The sequence below is a fragment of the Aedes albopictus genome, chromosome 2 (assembly GCF_035046485.1).
Source record: "Aedes albopictus strain Foshan chromosome 2, AalbF5, whole genome shotgun sequence".
NCBI classification, from domain to species: Eukaryota; Metazoa; Arthropoda; class Insecta; order Diptera; family Culicidae; genus Aedes; species Aedes albopictus.
The window spans coordinates 457,362,978-457,383,679 of NC_085137.1; the positions used below are offsets into that span (position 1 = coordinate 457,362,978).

Consider the following 20,702-nt stretch of genomic DNA (forward strand, 5'->3'; position numbering starts at 1 on the left):
TTGTCTGATTGTTTTGTTGAGATAAGGTAATTTTAAATCTTAGATTGTTGTTGAGATAAGATTATATTTCTTAGATTCTTATCGTGTATGTACCAAACTTTGCGCAGTTATGAAAAATCAAATTTCTAGTCGTTATAAAAAATACAAACAAACAAAATATATCACGAACAACATGCTCATACGATAGACTAATGATCCTTCTTTGAGTCTGAAATATTAAAAAAAAAATCATAATATTAACCAAAAAATACTTAAAATAGAAAAACTATTTCATTGCCTTGTTCCTAACTTTGCGCACAAAATCTTCGATTGTTCCTAACTTTGCGCATGCTATGAATTGTTCAAAAAAGTTATCAAAAATGCTATTATTTAATATTTGCCCATGAAACTAAAGTAATTCAGATCAGGTAGTGTGCCCTTAATTGATCTTTGTTGAAAAACTTTGTCCTACGAGGGAGGGGGAACGGAGGCCTCTGGAGTTCTTAATTTCGTCTGCGGTTCGTACTAGGCACCTACCGTGTGAACAATCCAAACTTCATGAGGGGTTGTTTCCTGTGGCTAAAGATCAAAGGTAAAAGCTTCCTGATAAATGAAGTGATCGTTACGGAGAGGAACAATAAGGGGTTATTTAAATATGACGTCCATCTTTGGGGGAGGGGCTGGACTTGTCTGAAAAATTGTGATATGCCATGTATTAGGTATACTATGTAGCGTGACGGGGTGGCCCAGGGGAAGAGGGGGTTCTAAAAATCTAAAAAAAATGGTGGACGTCATATTTGAATCCTCCCTAACATTGACCGCCGGAAAATTCAAATGAAGGACTGTTCACAAATCACGTCTCATTGTAGACAGATGGAGAGTGCCGTAGTGCTACGGTTCATACAATTTTCTACTAATTTCTATACAAAATCTGTTACATGGTGGAGAGGCAGGCCTGAAATTATCAGTACTGGTGTTACATAATATTTGAATGGTTCATATGTCATGTATTAACGTTCAACATGCATTTACTGAAAGTGCGCAAAAATTAGGAACACAGGGCAAATAATGGTTCCAAACATTGCGCACCACTCTGAAGATCCCATACAAACCTTCAACTCATTTGCGCCAGCTCAGTTTTAAACCGATTGAGCTGAAATTTTCACAGATTGCTCTTATCATCCAAAGGCACGATTCTAGAGGGTGCCCCGTGGAATTTTTCGACATTTTTGTATTTGGGGCAGTCTATTTTCCATGTACATTACGGCTTGCGGCACGAAACCTTTACGCGATGCGTTGAACTTCTGTGTTCCTTGTGAACGGCACAGCAGCTCGCATTCCGCTTCTTCCAGGCGACGCTATTTCTTCCGGAAGAGGCGAGTCTGCTGCTTCTGCATTCTTATATATCGGTCCACGCTCTGCCGAGTTCCGTGCTGCAGCATGACCGCCTTCGTCTTCTAAAATCAAGCGTTGTTGATGGCTGCTTTTATCGTACTCCAGAAGTCCTTGAGAGGTGCCTTCATTGAACTCGCACTCGGCGGCCAGTGCTGCCTCGAGGTTCTGCGCGTATGCAGTGGAGAGATCTGAGATACCCGTGAATTCTTAAAATGGGTCAATGTATTTCGAATCTAACTCTGTACCATGTGTTGAAATGTTGTGGAATATGAAAAAGGACAGGTAACAATGAGGTAGTGAATCGATGAAAGCAGCACTATGTTGAGCACCAGAATAATGTGTTAACATAGAGCCTATAGATAGTCGTGAATAATAGAAGAACATATACGAGCAAAGATTAAAATAAGTTCAAAATAAATAAAATCAACTTTAATATGTTCTATAACATGGATTACAAAATAGCAGGATGACACATTGCGTGTTGAATTCCGTATAGTTATTACATATTTATACTTATAGGAGGACAGCATCCTAATCCATCGACTGGAGCAGCAACGTCAGCAGCGAGTAGACGGATTTCATCATATGGCTGAACGTTTCCAGCGTAAGGGGAAACATGTCACCGGCTTTGACGGCCAACGCTTTGTTGACTCTCTGGTGTAGAATTAGGGCATTCTGTTTGATAGATTTTCGATGAATTCGATCCAATTCATTAGCTGCATCGTATCGTTCCTCACAGAGCCAATCGATCCCGTAGACGTACTTCGCAATTCGACGATTCTGAGGAGAGATAAGTATAAGGAAATGTGTGAAGTTGTAGAGTAGTATGTATTTCTAATAAGATTACTGGTTTTATCAAGGTTTTAAATCAGTTTTTGCAATTCTAGTAGCAATCGTTTGCAACCCACACCTAGTTATATAACCTAGTGATTCTAGGATTGGTTAAATTGAATTACTTAGCTGCTTGCTGTTCAACATTGCTTTAGAGAGTGTAATAAGGAGAGCAGGGATAAACACTTGTGGTACGATTTTCACGAAGTCCGTTCAGCTGCTTTGTTTTGCCGATGACATTGATATTATAGCTCGCAAATTTGAGACGATGGCGGAAACGTACATCCGACTAAAGAGTGAAGCCAGGTAAATCGGACTAGTAATTAATGTGCCAAGACAAAGCACATGATGGCGAAGTGGTCTAGGGAGGGATTAACGTGCTCGGCACCCCGAATTTCTGATGAAATCGAGGCGGTTGAAGAATTCGTGTACTTGGGCTCACTGGTGACCGCCGACAACAGAGAAATTCAAAGAAGCATTGTGGCGGGAAATCGAGCTTACTTTGGGCTCTGTAGAACTCTACGATCGAATAAAGTTCGCCGTCACACGAAGTTAGCTATCTATAAAACGCTGATTAGACCGATAGGGGCTGTCCATAAACCACGTGGTCTTTTTTTTGGGATTTTTAAACCGCCAACCCCCCCCCCCCCCCCCCCCCCCGCGTGGTCATTTGTCCATACAAATTTTTTAATTTGTCCATACAAAATGGTCATTGACGAAACGTCTAGATGACTGACGCCTCTAGCCGCACGGCCACGAAGCCCACAAATGATGGAGCTACAGAGTCCGATTATCCCTGAGCAATCCCTTCATAAAGTAATCTACTATCCAAAGATTGTGATTTGGAAATCGTTCAATGACGTGTAATGTTTAATGACGTTTTGAACCATGTTGTTTTTAAAATTGAGATTCGTGCGAAGAACCGCAGTACAATGACACATACCTCGCTTTCCAAGCTACTAAACATCGAACAGCACAAGTAGGATTCGCATGCGTATTGCAAGGCTAACAACAGCAACGGTAAATGCTCCAACGATGGATTCACAATAATCGGGAAAATGTTGAAAGTTATGATAGCGGCACTTGAACATAGAAAAACGAAGAAGTTCAGTCTGGATATTTTCCTGAGCAGCTCGAAGTGACTGATGGTGTTAAGTTAAAATTATTGTCATTGAAATGTTATGTATCATGGCAGTTAGTTATACCTGATATAGGACGAATGATGCGAAATGGCGTCTTTGAATGCAACATCCAGTTCAGCCCAGAAACGTGTCCGTTGCGCCATTGTCATTTCAGTTCGATCATTTAGCTCCAATGTGTAGTTCACCTTAACATTCTCGAACAGACCATCAAATTGAGCCACGATTATCCGAAGCTCGGTGTTGAAGAAACTCAAAATTGGTACGAACTGTGTCGGGCTGTACCACAGCGTAAAACACCAGGGAATTAGCAGAACTGCGTAGCCAACGTCAATCACGTTCTGCAAACTTTCAAATTCTTTCGTCAACTGGAATGGAACCTTAAAAACTTCGTCTCCATGCAATCCTGCGGTTAGTGCCCAAACGACACTGTTCGCCGTAGTCACACAATGGAACGCTGCCAAGTTCCGGTTGATCTTCCGATACTGTTGCTTACGTAGTTCGAACGAGCGGACGTCGTCCCGTTGACAGATTTTCGAATTTATGTAGCGTTTCAGTTTCAGCACCGACTCCCGTTGGTTGGCGAGGCACATCCCTCGAACAACGGCAACTGCCAGTGGGATCATTAGGTTTACGATTGCCGCGAATTGATGCTTGTTGACTGGCGACTGCTTGAGGCAGTGGATCAACTGGATGACAAAACAGCCGTACTGGAAGGCGTGCAGTATGCTCAGAGTCGTCCACAAAAACCGAATTGAGGCACGTTTTGTTAGGGGTGGTCGTTGTTCTAGAATGAGATAAAAAAGGCGGAATAATTGGCAACACTGCGGAAAAATCAACAATAAAACTAAACAAAAACGTAGACCTAAAAAACAGGACTAACATTATTATCTTTTCTAAACGTGTTTCGGGTTGCAGCCTGTTGTGGTAAACAGAATTGTGTAACGTTTTTACGCATTTTTAAATTATTATGTTAGACAGTATTCTTCAATCTTTGCCGAATTTTGTTTGTTTCATATTTACATGTAATTTCTTTACTATATTGCCTGTCATCCTCATAAGTTTATATTGATTTTTCTGTGTATGTTGTGTAATTAGTTCGTGTTAAGCAGAGGTTCCCAAACTTTTTGCTATCGCAGCGCCTTTTGAGATTTTCGAAAATTTCGCGGCGCACCTACATCTTTAAACAAAGAATTTTCATTATTTTTGAACAACTTTCTGTTCAAAAATTTAAATGTAAATTTGTAAGAAACTTTCAGTGATATGTTTCCTAAAAAAGCAAATAAAGCTAAATATCTTGGGTCAAAATGTTTTTTTAAAGAAAATTGATTAAAAACATCATTAATATGTTTTAGATTTCAAATGTCATATTTATTTATCAAACAAGGTAAACAATTGTATCAAAAATTTCTGCAAATAAAGCAAGCTGCTGGTGCCTTATAATTGAAGAAAAAATAGTAAAACTGTTGCAATACTTTAATAACTCCGGATACATTGAAATGATTTCACAGAATTTAATAAAAATCTTTTTGAAATATTTACTCTTAGTTACAAGCTGATGATAGAATTGAAAACTTAACTAGAGTATTGGAAATCCAATAATCTTAACGAAAATTTCTGCAAACTCCGAGAATTTTAAAATTTGATAAAATTAAAATGTTTTGAGAGCATACCAGAACACCAAGAATCTTCAAAGGTTGGTATACATTTTGGAAGAATTCCGTGAAGCAACACTTTGAAGATCCATCAAACAAAAAAAGACGTTCGATATTGAAATCTATTGTTTTGGCTCAAAACTCTGCGGCGCACCAGCGAAATGCTCACGGCGCACCAGGGCGCCGCAGCGCACAGTTTGGGAAGCACTGGTGTTAAGTATGCTTATATCTACTTATCGCAATGTGACTTACCAGATATTAAACAGAGGGCATCCGCCAGCCAAAAATAATCGTAACTAATGTGAAACTCGTGGAAGCACTGCCTCCAGATACGTGTAATTTTATTCATGTCTCCAGTGGACTACTTGTTCACCGCGTTTTACCTTCTGCAGCGAATGCACATTTAGCAAAAGTGATTAGCAAATAATTGTAATCCATCAGAGAACGATTAGTTTTTATAGTCTTTGTCAATGGGTTGATTGATAGCTTCCTTGTATAGAGCCATATATTTATGCAATTAAATATTTATCGATTGATTATTGTAAAAAGCGTAAACATTGTCTAGACTTGAAGTTACATACCAATCAATATTCTTTATATCAACGGACACAACATTAAAATTTCATTTGTTTCTTTTTTCAAGATGTCCAATCATTATATGGCTATTAATTTTTATCGAATCAACATCAAAGACTTAATGGAGACTATCCAAAGTGTCCCCTAGACATAAATGTCTTGCCTTTTTTCTGGACAGATGTTTCAAGACATAAATGTCCCAGTTGGGACGTTACGCCAAGAAGAAGGAGAAGAAGAAGAGGACTTTGGAAACAATATTCCTAGATTCATTCAAGAATTTAACCAGAGATTCTTCCAGGAATCTTAACATTATTAATTCATCAAGGAGATCCTCAAGGAATTCTCTCTGAGATACCTCTAGAATTCCCTCCGCAGATTCTTCCAAGAAATGTTTCAGAAAGAAATGAACGTAGAAGCTTTTTTATAATTATTTTTATAAAAAAAAACAATTAAATATAATGGCAAATTTGTTGAGTTACCTTTTTCTTATTACAGAAGCATTGTAAAGTAAAAAAGTAAATTTGCCTGGGAGAGTTACCATTTCCAAGTTATTTCTGAAATTTAGCTTCATCAGAAACACATTGTATTAAGCCAGAAACTGTCCTACACACTAAGATTCTGATTTTCCAGCTCAGTAAAATTTTCGCTGAGTTCTGTAATTTTTTCATCTTTTTACTGAGTTTTCAACAGCAGATTTAACTCGGTACACTCGGTAATCAATATTTACCGTTCATCAGTAACGATATTTACCGTTCATCTGTAATTTTTGACAGTTCATTTGCAGAACTCGTTAACTTATTTACAGAGTATTCAGCAAAAGGGATAACCGAGCGTACCGAGTTAAATCTACTGTTGAGAACTCAGTATAAAGATGGGGAAAATACCGAGCTGATCTTAGTGTGTACGACGAAGTGACGACGCTCAACTCTTTAGGCACTGCTGCTGATAATGGGATCCCCCATTTAAAGTAGCTTCCTCCGGTGAGGTACGTGTACCTAGGCGCAGCTTCCCTCTATCTGCGGATACCATTTATGTGCTTTCTACGAAAAGGGTGTCACCATCACGAAAGACTATTAATAGCCAACCTACTTTCACTTGCATACCCACGTTTACCGAGCGCCAACAGTAGCAGCACCAGCAGCAGTTGGCGAGTAAGTAATAGAAATGGAAAAGTAGATCGTCACTTTCCAGGATGTGACATTGTCTCCTCTCCGTCCGTACTTGCCTCCGTAGTTACAGTTAAAGTAAATCTCGTTACTGTACACTTTCCATTTGGCGAGAAAAATTATGAGTGAAGGTCCTCGCACGTGATAATTCAAAAAAAATAATTTAGAACGTGGAGCCACATTGTGATGGCATTATAACTGTTCTTTAAAACATATTCTTCGTAATCAATACACCGGGTTAAAGCTGAAATTTCTACCGTGACGTAGGAGAGATCGGGGCATAACGGACACCTGAGGCGAAATGGACACCCCTGTTTTTGCCAAAACCGTTGACTTTTATGTTAAACTTTAAATGCATAAATGTAAAGGAACAAGTCATTGTTCTTATTAGTCAAAAGTACCATTTATATTCCTCCAAAATAACCAAAATATCATCGAAATTGAAATATATTTTTCATTAGCATTAGCATTAAGCAACTCGCACAAATTCGTAGGTAGTACAGCCCTGGATCGCTGTTATGAGGGTTGCATCTTTCCTGTCCGTTACCAAAGCACAAAGATTTGGGACTAATCTCTGACTCTTAGACAAGATTGACTCAATCCTCCAACGGTCGAGTGCTGTCCTGGCCACGTCCTTGCGACAGCTGAGGGAAGGGAAAGGAAGATTAATTGGACACCTATGAAATATATAGAGACCTCTGAAATCTTTCAGGCCGTTATTTTTTGGGCTGGATACCAACACGATTTTTTTTTTTCAAATATCTCGAAAACCAGTAGAGATATCGCAATTTTGAGAGCAAATTTGGCCCAATTGGGTTCTAGAATTACCGATTTAGTCTAAAAAAAATATGTTTGAAAATTAAATTTGAAATGTTTTTTGAAGGTTTGCGCTAGCAAAAATTTCACTTAAACCGTTTGCGCCAACCAAAATCGCTCATTTTTGTACAGCTCACTTATTTTGATTTGTAGATCACTTTCCGCTTGGGAAATCATATCTCGGAGAGATTTTTTGAAATTAGCCCCACCCCAGCTTCACATACAGTGCGGTTCGGTTCTAGCTTTCTACGAAATATTCCCGCAACTGCTGGATCTGGGAGACACATAGTGCCTCGATATTGGTGACGCCTCTTCCTCCTACTGCGCGTGGCAGGGTGACTCTCTCAATGCAAGACTTTGGATGGCGCATGCGGTGCTTGGTGAACGCCACTCGTACTGCACGTTCTAACGCCTGGAGGTCAGTCTTGGTCCACTCTACCACCCTAAAGCTGTAGGTCAACAGGGGCACAGCAAATGTGTTGATCGCCTTCAATTTGTTGCCAGCTGACAAAAATCTCTTCAGAACACAGTTGACGCGATGCAAGAACTTGTCCTACAGTTCCTTCTTGATCGCTGTGTGGCGAATACCTCTAAGTTGCAGAAAGTCGAGGTATTTGTACGCTTCGCCTTCAACCACATTCCGTATCTCCTCTTGTTCGTTGACGCGGAACAGCTGGCGTCCTAAAGAATTTTTCTGTTTTATGGTGCAAAAAGTTTCCATAACAAATTTCAATCGTGAACCGTGAAAAGAATAAGAAATTCAGAAAGTTCATCGAAAAACGGGAAAATTCACCAGCCGTCGGCCACGCGCACTACCATACTATCTTCATACCCGTTTATTTCTATATATCCTTGGACTGACCGACATTTGCCAATTCCAAACTCGATCCAGAATCCATTGCTGAACACCGCCACAAGCTGCAACAGTTGATGCTTCAGGTCGTGTTCAGGTATGGGTTATTGTTGTCAGTGCTGGTAAAATCACACTCAAGTCTCACTCATGGACCACTCTTGCGTGAGCGAACTCGCGCGCGATTCTGATTCATTTTCTCACGCGCGAGATTTTCACGCGAAATCTCGCTCTCGCGAGTCAAGCGCCGAAAACTCGTTCGCTTGTAAAACGAATCCAAATCAATTTAAACAACATTTAATGCTATTACATACAAGATATGGTCTCATTCTGCCATACATCCACCAACATTTCGTTGTAAATAACACTACAGTATGACCCATAAAAAAATGCGACAGTTTTCAAAGTCATCGTTCCCCTACTTCGAACTGATTAACCTTGCATGTATCTATTGGATAGTATAGTATAGCCACTAATCTGATAATGGCAAAGCAACATAGACTGATTTCATGCACATACCTTTGGAAATATAACGTTGAACATATGGATGTCGAAATCGTCCACGCGCCAGAGGCCGTTTTTTAAGGGTATAGTTTTCTTTCAATTGCTTTCAATCACATTCAATCAAATTTTATTTTCAAAATAGTACTTTTATGGCTGGATAAGGTCTTCAGGAGTTCGTTGGTTCATCGGACTAGAACGAAAAAAATATTAACTTATAAATTAGGAGACTTTTTCTGAAAATTGAATTATTTGACAAATTAACTCGGTGAAATAGCCGAGAGGTATGAGATATGGCTCACAATCCGCAGATAATGAGTTCGAATCCAGGCAAGTCAATATTTATTCCCTGACATATCGCGTATGTGAGGACGTTTTCAATTTTTCGCGAGTGCATCGTTCATAGCAAACCAAGAATCGGTCTGGTGATTGTAGCAATTTGTTTACCAAAACAATGCCCCTAGCAAATCATCCCTTCCCGTATCCAAACTCCTAGTGATTACTCGTAGTAACGCAGAGAATTCCTCGGTTATTGGCCTAAGCGAGAATCACGTCATCACTTCCTTCCCTATCCTCAATTGACCTGCATTCGGACGCGGCCGGCGCTGGTATTGCTTTTTAAAAAAAGTATTGGGATGCCATCATTTACACAATGATGAGAAGGCTAGTCCCAAGCATTATCTGTTGGTTCTTTGTGTAAATGCAGTTTTCCTTGCAATAACAGAGGAGCAACCGCGGGCGGTCAATCATGCTCATGCTCATGCTCATGCTCAAATTGAATTATTTGACAAATGATAATTTTTAGAAAATATTATGTTTTAAGCATGAAATTGTTTTTAAGTACTTAGTAGGGTTTGTGTGCCATCAGTACAGTCAGGTTTTTTTTTACGCGGGGGATACGTACCGCGTAAAAAAAAAACTCAGTTCAAAATTCGAAAAACCGCGTAAAAAAAGTCTCGCCATTTCTCGACGAATCATGCAAAAATAAGACGATGAAATTTTTTTTATATGGAGTTTTCATTTACGCGGCCGCGTAAATGAAAACCGCGTAAAAGAAGACCTGACTGTAATCTCATGCTCCCATTTTCATCCTATTCGAAAACAAGCGATTACGGCACCGATTGACTCCGTTCTTTTTGTTTTCATGGGTGCTCACTTCTAACAAAAAATACAAAAATAAGAAACAAAACAAACAGCGCTTCAATCCTTTGTTTTTCGTGGGATGAAAATGGGAACCACATGCTTAATAAGGGAACCAATACCCTATTTGTACCTATCATAAAGGTAGGTTTATATGCCTTCATCGACAAAAAAAATGTTTTGAAAAATGTTCAAACAAAGTTAAGTTTTTTATTAATTTATCTTAAATACGGTTTTTAATATGTAACACCTTTTTTAGTTTTTGTTTCCTAAACATTTGAAATTATTTTTAAAATATTTTTCAAACATGGGCGTATTAAAGAGTACATATTTCTTCATGGTTTCCATGTGTTTAAAAGTTTTTATCTTAGTTCATTTTGCTCTGAAAATTAGAGGAAAACTTGATTTTATTTAGAAATTGTTAACAATTATAATGCATCCCATATACGTAACCAATGAATATTTTGACAAAAATTTTAGAGATCCTGTATGACAATGACCTCCTTATTGTATCCTTATCCAAAAAAGTTTAATTCATTAGGAGTATTTCATTAAAAATCATCAAATACCGCAAAAAAAAGGAATGTCGCATTTTTTTATGGGTCATACTGTAGTTTACAGCATTTTTGAACTCGGTAAACTGATGATCGTTTTTGGTGTAGAATCATGCCCTGAGTTCGAAAACTCGAAGGAAAAAAAAATACAGTAGAGCGGAAATTTTTTCGACTTTCCATACAAGGTTGATGATTTGAAATCGATTTTTGTTCTACTTTTGAGCAAAGTCGCTCACTTCACACATCTCATTCTCCGTAATTAATGCTCCGATTGAGCTGATTTTTTTACTGTAACTCGCCTACATATGATATGTCAAATAAACGTTGAGAAAGTATTTTTAAATTGTTTTTTTTTTTCTTATTGAAAAAATACATTTCTTCATATATTTTTGGAAAATTTGCTAAAATTTAAGGAGATCGTTCCCAAAACTCGCCAATATCTTACATTTCATCAATCTGACGCAAACCCTGCATTCAGATGATCAACTGGTATCATATTCAGCTTTTAATTTATGGAAAAAGATTTAAAATTGGTTGAACAAAACGCAAAATATTTGAATTTTATTGAATTCCATATTTAACTCGATATTGAGCTAGCTCAATTTGAGCTAAAACTCAAAAACTGTTCTACTTTAAATTTTTTAAAGCACGGTTTCGAAATCAGCGCTAAATTATGCTTCAAAAATTTTAGACAGAAGTTCACGACTTTCGTTTTATTTTGCAAACTAGTGTAATAAGCAGACCGAGAAATTAAGCAATGAGTAAAATCATGAGTCAACTCATGCTTGATTTTTACGGCGGTGAGTTTGGCGAGTTAAAAATCGCGCGTGAAAAAACTCAACCATGAGTTTTGAGAATTTGAGTTTTACCAACACTGATTATTGTACTCCTTCCTCCACTTTTCAGTTGGTAGTCATAGTTGCATTGGTTGAGTGTCCTGTTGAAAGTGTTCATCGCAAGGTGGAACCATAGCAGACTAAAGGTGTCGCCTTGAAATATCCCCCTCCTGAGTTTTGGGCCGCACCACAGTTGTTCCGTCGGTAATTTGTAGGGACGTGCTCCACATCCCCATCGCGTGTTGCATCAGCATGATGACGTTCTCGTCTACCTTGTACAGCTGCAGAACCTTAAGAAGGTGCGAGTGCGGTACTGAGTCGTACGCCTTCTTGTAATTTTCTCGCAGGAGTCTAAACAGGTGGAATCTCCGCAATATTCAGCAGGGAACCAGGTTAAAGCCAACGACTACGTCACCAACGTTCGCGGCGCATCTCCGAGACAGCGCTCTACATCTTGGTTTCATCTTCCGAAGAGAACGGTCGCAGAACATTCTCTCACGGTCATTGTTTGTATCAGCTTATCGCTACTCTCTGGATTCGGAAGGTAATACTCAGAGCAAGATGGTTGAGGTTAAGAACACTGTCAGGTTTGCATTTCCTACGGGTTCTGCACGGCCATCATATGTTGAGATCGCGGCATTCGTGAAATGTTTGCAAGTCAGCATCGGCGATATGGGTACTCTGCATAGACGAGCAGAGGATCACAGTGTGTACCTTAAGTTGAAAAGTCAACAGGCGTTCTGGGCAGCGTTGGAGAACAATGTACAGCCACTACGTTTCCATTATGGAAATGGAACGACAGTGATGGTGCAAATATCAGATGCGGAAGGCAACTACCAGTACGTTCGTGTGTGTGATCTACCACCGGAGGTACCCGATAAAGAGATAGCGCTCATGCTTGGAAAGTACGGAAACGTTAAAAGAAAGATACGAGAGAAGTTTCCTGTTGATATCGGGTTGGATGTTTTCAACGGCGTTCGAGGACATGGACGTCAAATCGGATATACCGTCTTCGCTGCATTTTCTCAACTGGAGAAGAAATATCTTCTACGCCGGAATCAAGGATAAGTGTTTCATCTGTAACCAAACGGGACATCAGATGAACGCCTGTCCGAAAAAAAAGGGACCAACGTTCCGCAGAGGTCGTGCATGATGCACGACCCGCCACCTATGCTGGGGTTTTGAAAGAGATGAAATCGGCGTAAAATAGTGAAGTGGCGGAACTCCGGGAGAACAAGATTCCACATGCCGACGGCACTGTAACTCGAGAAGAAAGTGTGGAAATGGAAGAACAGGAGAATGCACCGAGACCTAAGTTCGAGCAAGTCCCAATTAGGTTGTGGAGGTCCAACGGCAAGCTCTATATACAATACGACGGGATTGCAGAGATCAGCGTGGAAGATACCTTGATACCTTGTTGGCTACAAAGTAACTTTACTCCAATGCCGAGCGTATAGTAGTGCACCATCTTCGTCGGTCTTGGGCGATGTTCCTCCAGTTTCCCCGAACGTGTAGGGATCGTAGATCTTCTTCAACCGCGTGCAGCCAGCGAGTTCGCGGCCGCCCACGAAGTCGCCTACCTCTACCGGGTTCTCTGCTGAATATTGTTTTCGCTATTCTTTCTTCCGACATTCGCACTACGTGTCCAGCCCACTGAAGTCTGCCGTATTTTATCCAGCTTTTTACGCTGGCTATAAAACGACAAGGGGTGAATCGATTTTGACAATTCTTGCCGACAACTTTTATAGTAAGATCCGAGTAGGCTAAAAATATAGGTTGTTGAGTCAACTGTCAAAAGTTTTCACTATTTTTGCGTTCGTCCGTTTGCGTTATGTTTCTTGCTACATTTCCTATTTATAATCTTTTTTATATAATTTTAGGCAATCAATTGAAAGGCTCGACAATTTTATTGGCAGTTTTATTGGATTTATTGGATTCAAGGCTATTCTCATAACCGGACAGGAATGGATAAGAATCTTGATAAGAATTCAAGCTCCAACCAATAATTTTAAGATATGTGAACACCTCCATGGCAAGAGTGTAGTGGGTACTTTCAAGTATATTAATAAAACTATGTCTGAGACGAAGCTTCAGTCCGTCCTTGGCCCGTTCCCTACCAGTTGTACTGATAACTGCTGTTTATAATCCGTTCGTCCAGTTTTACCGTGGAAACGAACATTTTGATCATCCAAGATTAACGCTTTTGTGATGAGTTATACCCCAATCTTCATGAATTTCTCTGCGAGGGCTTCGAGATTACTCAAATTAGTTGAGAAGTCATATGGTATCTACTTCAAAAGCTTAAAATATAAGTATTCCACATCCAACATACATACACTTCCTTTTGCCTGTTTCGGCTTTGGTATCAAGTAATGAGCAGCGTATAGCGGAACCGTGGGGGATCCTGATAATTTTTTCAATGAAGATATAACCATGGATTAAACTGTATCAAAATGCTTATATTTTGCCCCCCCCCTCCCTTGCCCGAACTGAACATGTCTTTAGGTACAACTTAGAAAGAACTTGTTCGTAGGCCTAGATGAAGCAAATACCGATTATAAATTATCAGCAGCAGTGCCAGGATCTCAGATCATGCACACTATCCAGACCCGGTAAAGTAGAAAATAGCAAATGCTTTTGAATTTCATCTACGAGACCTGATTGTTTGTACCTCATCTCAGGTTTCGTAATATCATGTATGTCCAGCAATATCAACCTAAAAAGAAAAATTTAAGAAATTTAATAGGAAATTATTGCTATTAAATTTCCATTTCCGAAAACTAGTTCTGGAATTTTTGACGTTCTTCAATCAACAATGAAAATTTTCAAAGCCAAAGAGCTTGCTTCGATCAAACCATAATAAAATTATAGTGTCGGCAACAATTGTCAAACAGGGGTGATTCAGAATTTATGGAAAGCCAGCGTAAAAAGCTGGATACGTTTCACAATATTCGCATCTTCGTACACTTGGTACAACTCGTGATTCATGCGTCTGCGCCAAACTCCATTTTCTTGTTTCCCACCGAGAATTGTCCGCAGCACTTTGCGCTCAAAAACTCCAAAAGCTTTTCGGTCTACCTCCTTTAACGTCCACGCTTCGTGACCGTAGAGGGCAACCGGAAGAATCAGCGTCTTATACAGAGCGAATTTTGTTTGCGTTTGCAAGTTACGGGACCTAAGCTGGCTACGCAATCCGTAAAAGGCCCTATTCGCAGCTGCAATACGCCTTTTCACTTCACGGGATACGTCATTGTCACATGTCACAAGTGTTCCAAGATAAACAAATTCTTCAACAACTTCAAACACTTCCCCATCAATCACTACCTCAGCACTAACACCACTAGGCCTGCTTCTGTCTCTACCCGCTATCATGTACTTCGTCTTGGTAGAGTTAATCGTCAAGCCTATCCTCGCTGTCTCTCTCTTCAGAGGAGCATAAGCTTCCTCCACTGCCCTACGATCGATGCCGATGAGATCAATATCGTCCGCAAAACCGAGGAGCATGTGCGACCGTGTGATGATAGAGTCATTCCTCTGCACGCCTGACCTCCTAATCGCTCCTTCGAGTGCAATGTTGAACAATAAATTTGAAAGAGCATCTCCCTGCTTCAATCCATCCAAGGTCACAAACGACGTAGACAGTTCGTCCGTGATCCGAATACTTGATTTTGATCCCTCCAGCGTTGCGCGTATCAGCCTAATTAGTTTCGCCGGAAAACCATGTTCTGACATTATCTGCCAAAGCTCATTTCTTTTCACTGAATCGTACGCTGCTTTAAAATCAATGAACAGATGGTGAGTCTGCAAGTTATATTCCCGAAATTTATCTAGGATCATCCGCAGGGTAAACATTTGATCCGTCGTTGATCGGCCCTGACGAAAACCAGCCTGGTATTCGCCGACGAAGGACTCCTCAAGAGGTCGCAGTCTGTTGAACAGGACACGCGACAGTATCTTATACGCCGAATTTAAAAGGGTAATCCCTCTGTAATTGGCACACTCCAGTCTGTGCCCTTTCTTGTAGATTGGGCATATGAGCGTGGAAGACGAGACGGAAAAACAGAAAATGCGGGATTTAGAGGTGAAAGCGTCCAGGAGTATGTTTTCTCACAAAGGTAAAAAGCAGAGAAGCTCCTCACGACTATTTTCGATCGGTTCAAAGTCCGATATATCAGATTAGTCAGTATAGTATTAGTATTTAGTATTTAGTTATAGTATTATTTTTTCGAAAAAATATTCACCATTAAACATTTTTTTAATTTACACGGCACACTCACCATCACCCCTATTGTTCTATACCATTCCGCGAATGGTAAATGGCACTTTTACAATAAAAAATGGTGGTCGTTATGTATCTTAACCATAAAATTTTGAAAAAAATTTCATACACTTTTTCGCGAAAAACAATAGAATGTATTGTGTTTTTATGAGACATTTTTAGGGCAATTTTCAAAAGATAACAATATATCTTAATGTTTTTTCATTGTTCTTACAATACAAATACAATTAATTGAATGGCGTCAAATGAATCGTTGTTACAATAAAAATACAATAATATTTGTTGTTATTTGTAAGCAGTTTTCGCTTTTGAAAATCCATAGAATTTATATTTCCCGCTAACATTTATATACAGCATTTACGAGCACTAACGGCCGCCAGAATGATATGTACATTTTATGATAAGAGTCAAACACTCTGATGTCTGTCTGGTATGTGTTGCTTGGTAGCTGTTGATAAGATCTATCATCGATCTTTTCAAATAACTGCCAAATATCACAAGTCAGACCTCAGGTCGTATGATCCATACCATAAATCGTTCACAATTCATGTGGCCATTAGTATCTGTAAATGGTGGAAAAAAATGTTACCGAGAAACATGAATTCTTTGGTTTTTCAAAGGCGAAATCTGTTAACATAACAACAAATATTATTGCATGTTTATTTTAACATCGGTTCAATTGACCCCATTAAACTAATTGTATTAGTATTGTTATCAATGGTAGTTTACTATTTACTGGATTTCTTTAATTTATTGGAAAACATTAGAAAAATCATTGTTCATCTTCTTGTCGTAACATCCTCACTTGGCTAAACCTGCTTTTCAGCTAGTTTTCTACTACTTCCTCAGTTATTCATTGAGAGCTTCCTCTGCCAACACGGCTTGACGTCTGTCAGTCGTTGAAGTTTTAGCGAATAACATTCGATAACCGAAACATCTACTTTACTCAAATTCAAAACGAAAACTATAAAAAATATGTCAAGTTATGTATTTTGTATTTCATTATTCAAACATGATCCAAGCAACAATAATATTTATTGTTATTTATTACGAATTGTTTTTAAGTGTAATTGAAAAATAAACTCTTTTTTAATAAAAAGTTCATGAGAACTTTGCAGGCACTTTTGCAACTATTTAAAAACAACTTAAATTAATTTTTACTGATAGTAACTTTAAATTATTATAGAACTATTGAAAAACAATCGAATCAATTAGTCACTAATAAAGCTAATGTTCACTTATTGTACGAACTATATGGGCTTGATTTCTATTGTAAAAAGTAACAATATATCTACTATGTGTTTTAATGTGAACAATAAAACCAGTCATTTGTTAATAATATTTACCATGTAATGAATGGTAATTTTTTATCCGGGTAGGTACGCTCAACGCGAAGTAGAGTTCTGGAGCTCGATTTAAATAGGTCGTATGTGCTTTTGTCGATATAAAATTCGATCAGTTTATTTCAGTTATTGTAGCAATATGGAAGATATTTTTGAGACTTTTAATGATGGAACGGAAAGCTTATTTTGTGAGGATTCTGCTGTATGTATCAACTTCGTTCAATTTCAACGGTTTTCGCTACAATAAGTGAATTCAACTGATCGAATTTTTAATCGACAAAAGCACATACGACCTATTCAAATAGAGCTCCGGAGTTACTTTGTAATTATTAGGTAACTAGCTGTCCCGGCAAACTTTGTCTTGCCAAGCTGTGGTGGTTTGACAACTGTTGGGGGTATCGCAGCAACGCACTCTAGATTGATTTAATTTCCATCATCCTGAATTTGTTCCCGGCTCAAAAAAATCTGTATTTTCACAATTTTCATACTTTTTAAAATAGTTTTCGTAACTTTTTCTGCATATAAACACAGCCACCATGAATACGAATCGAACCGTGCAAGAGTCATCCTGATCGGTTCAGCCGTTCGTGAGTTTTGTTGCCTCAAAGGGATTTCAAACTCATTTTTATATATATTAGATTAGATTAGACTGGGTCAACAAAGTCGATTTTTCGGAACAAAGCTTTTTCGATTCCTTTCAGCGTCCAAAACAACTGTGCAAAATTTGGGAGCGATTGGTTGCGTCCCCGTATTCCGCATTGCGATTGAAATTTGTATGGAATTTAATATGGGAAAACGTGAATTTTTGCATTTTTCTCATAAATTGAATTTGTTTTGTCTAAAACAATCTAACTAGTGACGTTGAAGTATCCAGGTTTTTACGCTGGCTATAAAATGACGAGGGGTGATTTGATTGTGACATTTGTTGCCGACAGATTTTATAGCTTGGTCTTAGTAGGCACTATTTGCGATTGTTGATTTGAATGTCAAAAATTTTCACTTTTGTTTTGCAGTTAATGGTTTCTTCACTTTACGTATTATAGCGTATTATCATAATTATTTTCCGCATTTAACTAATGGTATTTTAATTTCAGCAACGAAAAACTACCAGACGTTATTGGAAAGACCTACGTACGGCTATCAGAAGGAGAATATTTATTCCGCCGATTTTTTCTGCATCAGGAAGTGCTTGACCCGTGATATTAGGTCGAGCAACATTCCCCATCAGTTAAGCGTTTGAAGCTTAAAACTCGACATTGGGAATATTCCAGAAAATTAAATAGTGTTCAGTCATCGTATCCAAAAAATTCAGCAGGATTTAAACTATTTAGAAATATATGGGATTATTCTTCATTACACCAACAAAGCTAGCCATGAAAATGTTTGACAATTCACAGGTCATTTTGACAGACCACACACATGCACGAAAAAGACGGATAACATATTCTACTTTATCGATCTTGTTGCCGTCCTTTTCATGCTCATGTTACATCTGTCAAAATGACCTGAGATTTGTCAGTCATTTTGAGGTTAGGTTCGTTGGTGTAATAAAGAATAACGAACTCCAACAAATTTTGAAAATCGGGTTAAGTACTGTTCCTATCATCAAAAGTAACAGTTCTTAACCCGATTTTCTTCGATTTCACTAACACGCCCAGTTTCATCATCAACAAATCGTTAGGAAAGCGCTTCAGATGGAATCCCGGCGGAAATATTAGGGGAGGGGGGGGAATTGAAGGAATGTTGGGATAATTCTGAAGCAAATTTTCTACAGTATTTTATTCGAACTTTTCATGAAATGCACAGAGCTACAGATTTTTAAAGGTATTAGCACCCTACCGGCATTCCCCCGAATTCCCCCGATTTGTTATGAACTTCACCACGTTCCGTCCTCCAAGTTAGTTTTAAATAGATTATCCTCAGAAACACCCATTTCCTCCTCTAAACATCCAGCAAATAATTCGTCACAACCAGAATCGATGCTCAATTTTATTAGTACTTTAAAAAAATAGCTTGGGTTGCAAGATACACAATCCGAGTACCATACAATAATGAAATAATTCCATATCTTCAACAAACGCGGTATAATATTGTTCCGAGACCCTCGACCAAGCCCTCGACAGTTCGTCTCCCGCTTTATCTGCAGGTAGAAATTCTTTATGACTTTTGAATCCCAACTTGTAATACAAACAATAGCTTCTACTGATACCTAGAAAGAAAAACATAGAATTAATTTGAGAACTAAATAAATTTCACATTGTTATACAGACGTGAAAATTGTTGACGTTTCAGCATCAATAAAAAAGTTACTCAGCATACTTTGATCAAACCATAATATGATTTATAGTGTCGGCAAGAATTGTCTAAGAGGGGTGATTCAAATTTTATGGCAGGCGAGCGTAAAAAGCTGGATAGCCTAGGATATGCCGAAAAACATTGCCGAAGACCGCAAAGTGATCCGACACTTATGAAAAAAGTTATAACGTACAGATTGCGCGGTGGTGCTTAACGTTTAACATGTAAAAGAATAACATCAATAATAAAATCTCAATTTTTGGCCTAAGTTACCAGGCGAATAACTTTTTTCACAAGCGTCGGATCACTTTGCGGTCTTTGGCAAAGTTTTTTGGCATATCCTAGGCTATACTTTAACGGCATTAGTTAGGCCAATGCAAATATTTAATTTGTCTTATGTCACCCCCCCTTCAAAAATCCCAAAATATTGAAGGGGCGAAAAAAAACATGGCGTCCCATGACTCCATTTTCAATAAATTTTTTTTACAAGCAACTATTTTTCAATAGTTGAAAAATATTTTTTCAATAGTTGGTTAAATTTGTAATTTTTCAATAGTTTTTTTTCGTTTGTTCCTTATTTATTTTTGTCCCCCCCCTCGTACCCGATGAGAGGTTTCGGACATAAAAGAAAAATAATATTTGCATCGGCCTTACATGGTATTGGACAAAAGAATTCAACTTATGAGTAAAATGCAAAAAAAGTGGGTTTTCCCATACTAACTTCCATACAAATTTCAATCGCAATGCGGAATACGGAGACGCAACCAATCACTCCCAAATTTTGCACAGTTGTTTTAGACGCTAATATAGATTGAAAAAGCTTTGTTCCGGGTTGATACGATTAAATTTAAAGTTTCTCCATACAACGTTGACCCACTCTAATATATATAGACAAGGTAGATATGAAATCCAAAGTAATTTATATATTTGTGCATTCCATCGATAAATATTATGTGCTTGCATTCCAAGATGGGTAGCACAAGTTAAACATTTTTTTTTGTAAATCCTACTAGAACTGATTTACCTTGTCTGTCTCTTGGTATGCCCTTCCATACCGACCTCAATGTGGTTTCCATCAGCAGGGGCTCGCCTCTGGAGGTATTATGTGTAACTATACATTTACTTCACCCACCCCATCCGAACCAAACGACAAATGGATGCCGGCTCCATCAGCTCCATCACAGCATCCAACCAGTAACAGCCAGAGTCTGCCTTTCTCATAAAATGATGAATAAAATATTAAGAAAATATGCATAAAATCGAATAAAATATTCAAACTGGATACACAATATACTTTTCATCTGGATGTGCTGTCGTGTTCGTTCCGAGTTTGGCCCATGGGATGAA

General features: G+C 38.5%; 1 protein-coding gene across 1 annotated transcript; it reads right to left on the bottom strand.

Moving 5' to 3' along the window:
• Window positions 1-1,905: 1,905 nt before the first annotated feature.
• Window positions 1,906-5,401, bottom strand: LOC109418896 (uncharacterized). Its single transcript, XM_062848630.1, has 4 exons — window positions 5,252-5,401; window positions 3,411-4,131; window positions 3,149-3,347; window positions 1,906-2,154 (listed from the first exon to the last, which is right to left on the bottom strand). Exons 1-4 carry the CDS (start codon window positions 5,346-5,348, stop codon window positions 1,906-1,908), a joined length of 1,266 nt encoding a protein of 421 aa, XP_062704614.1. The 5' UTR covers window positions 5,349-5,401.
• Window positions 5,402-20,702: the final 15,301 nt, after the last annotated feature.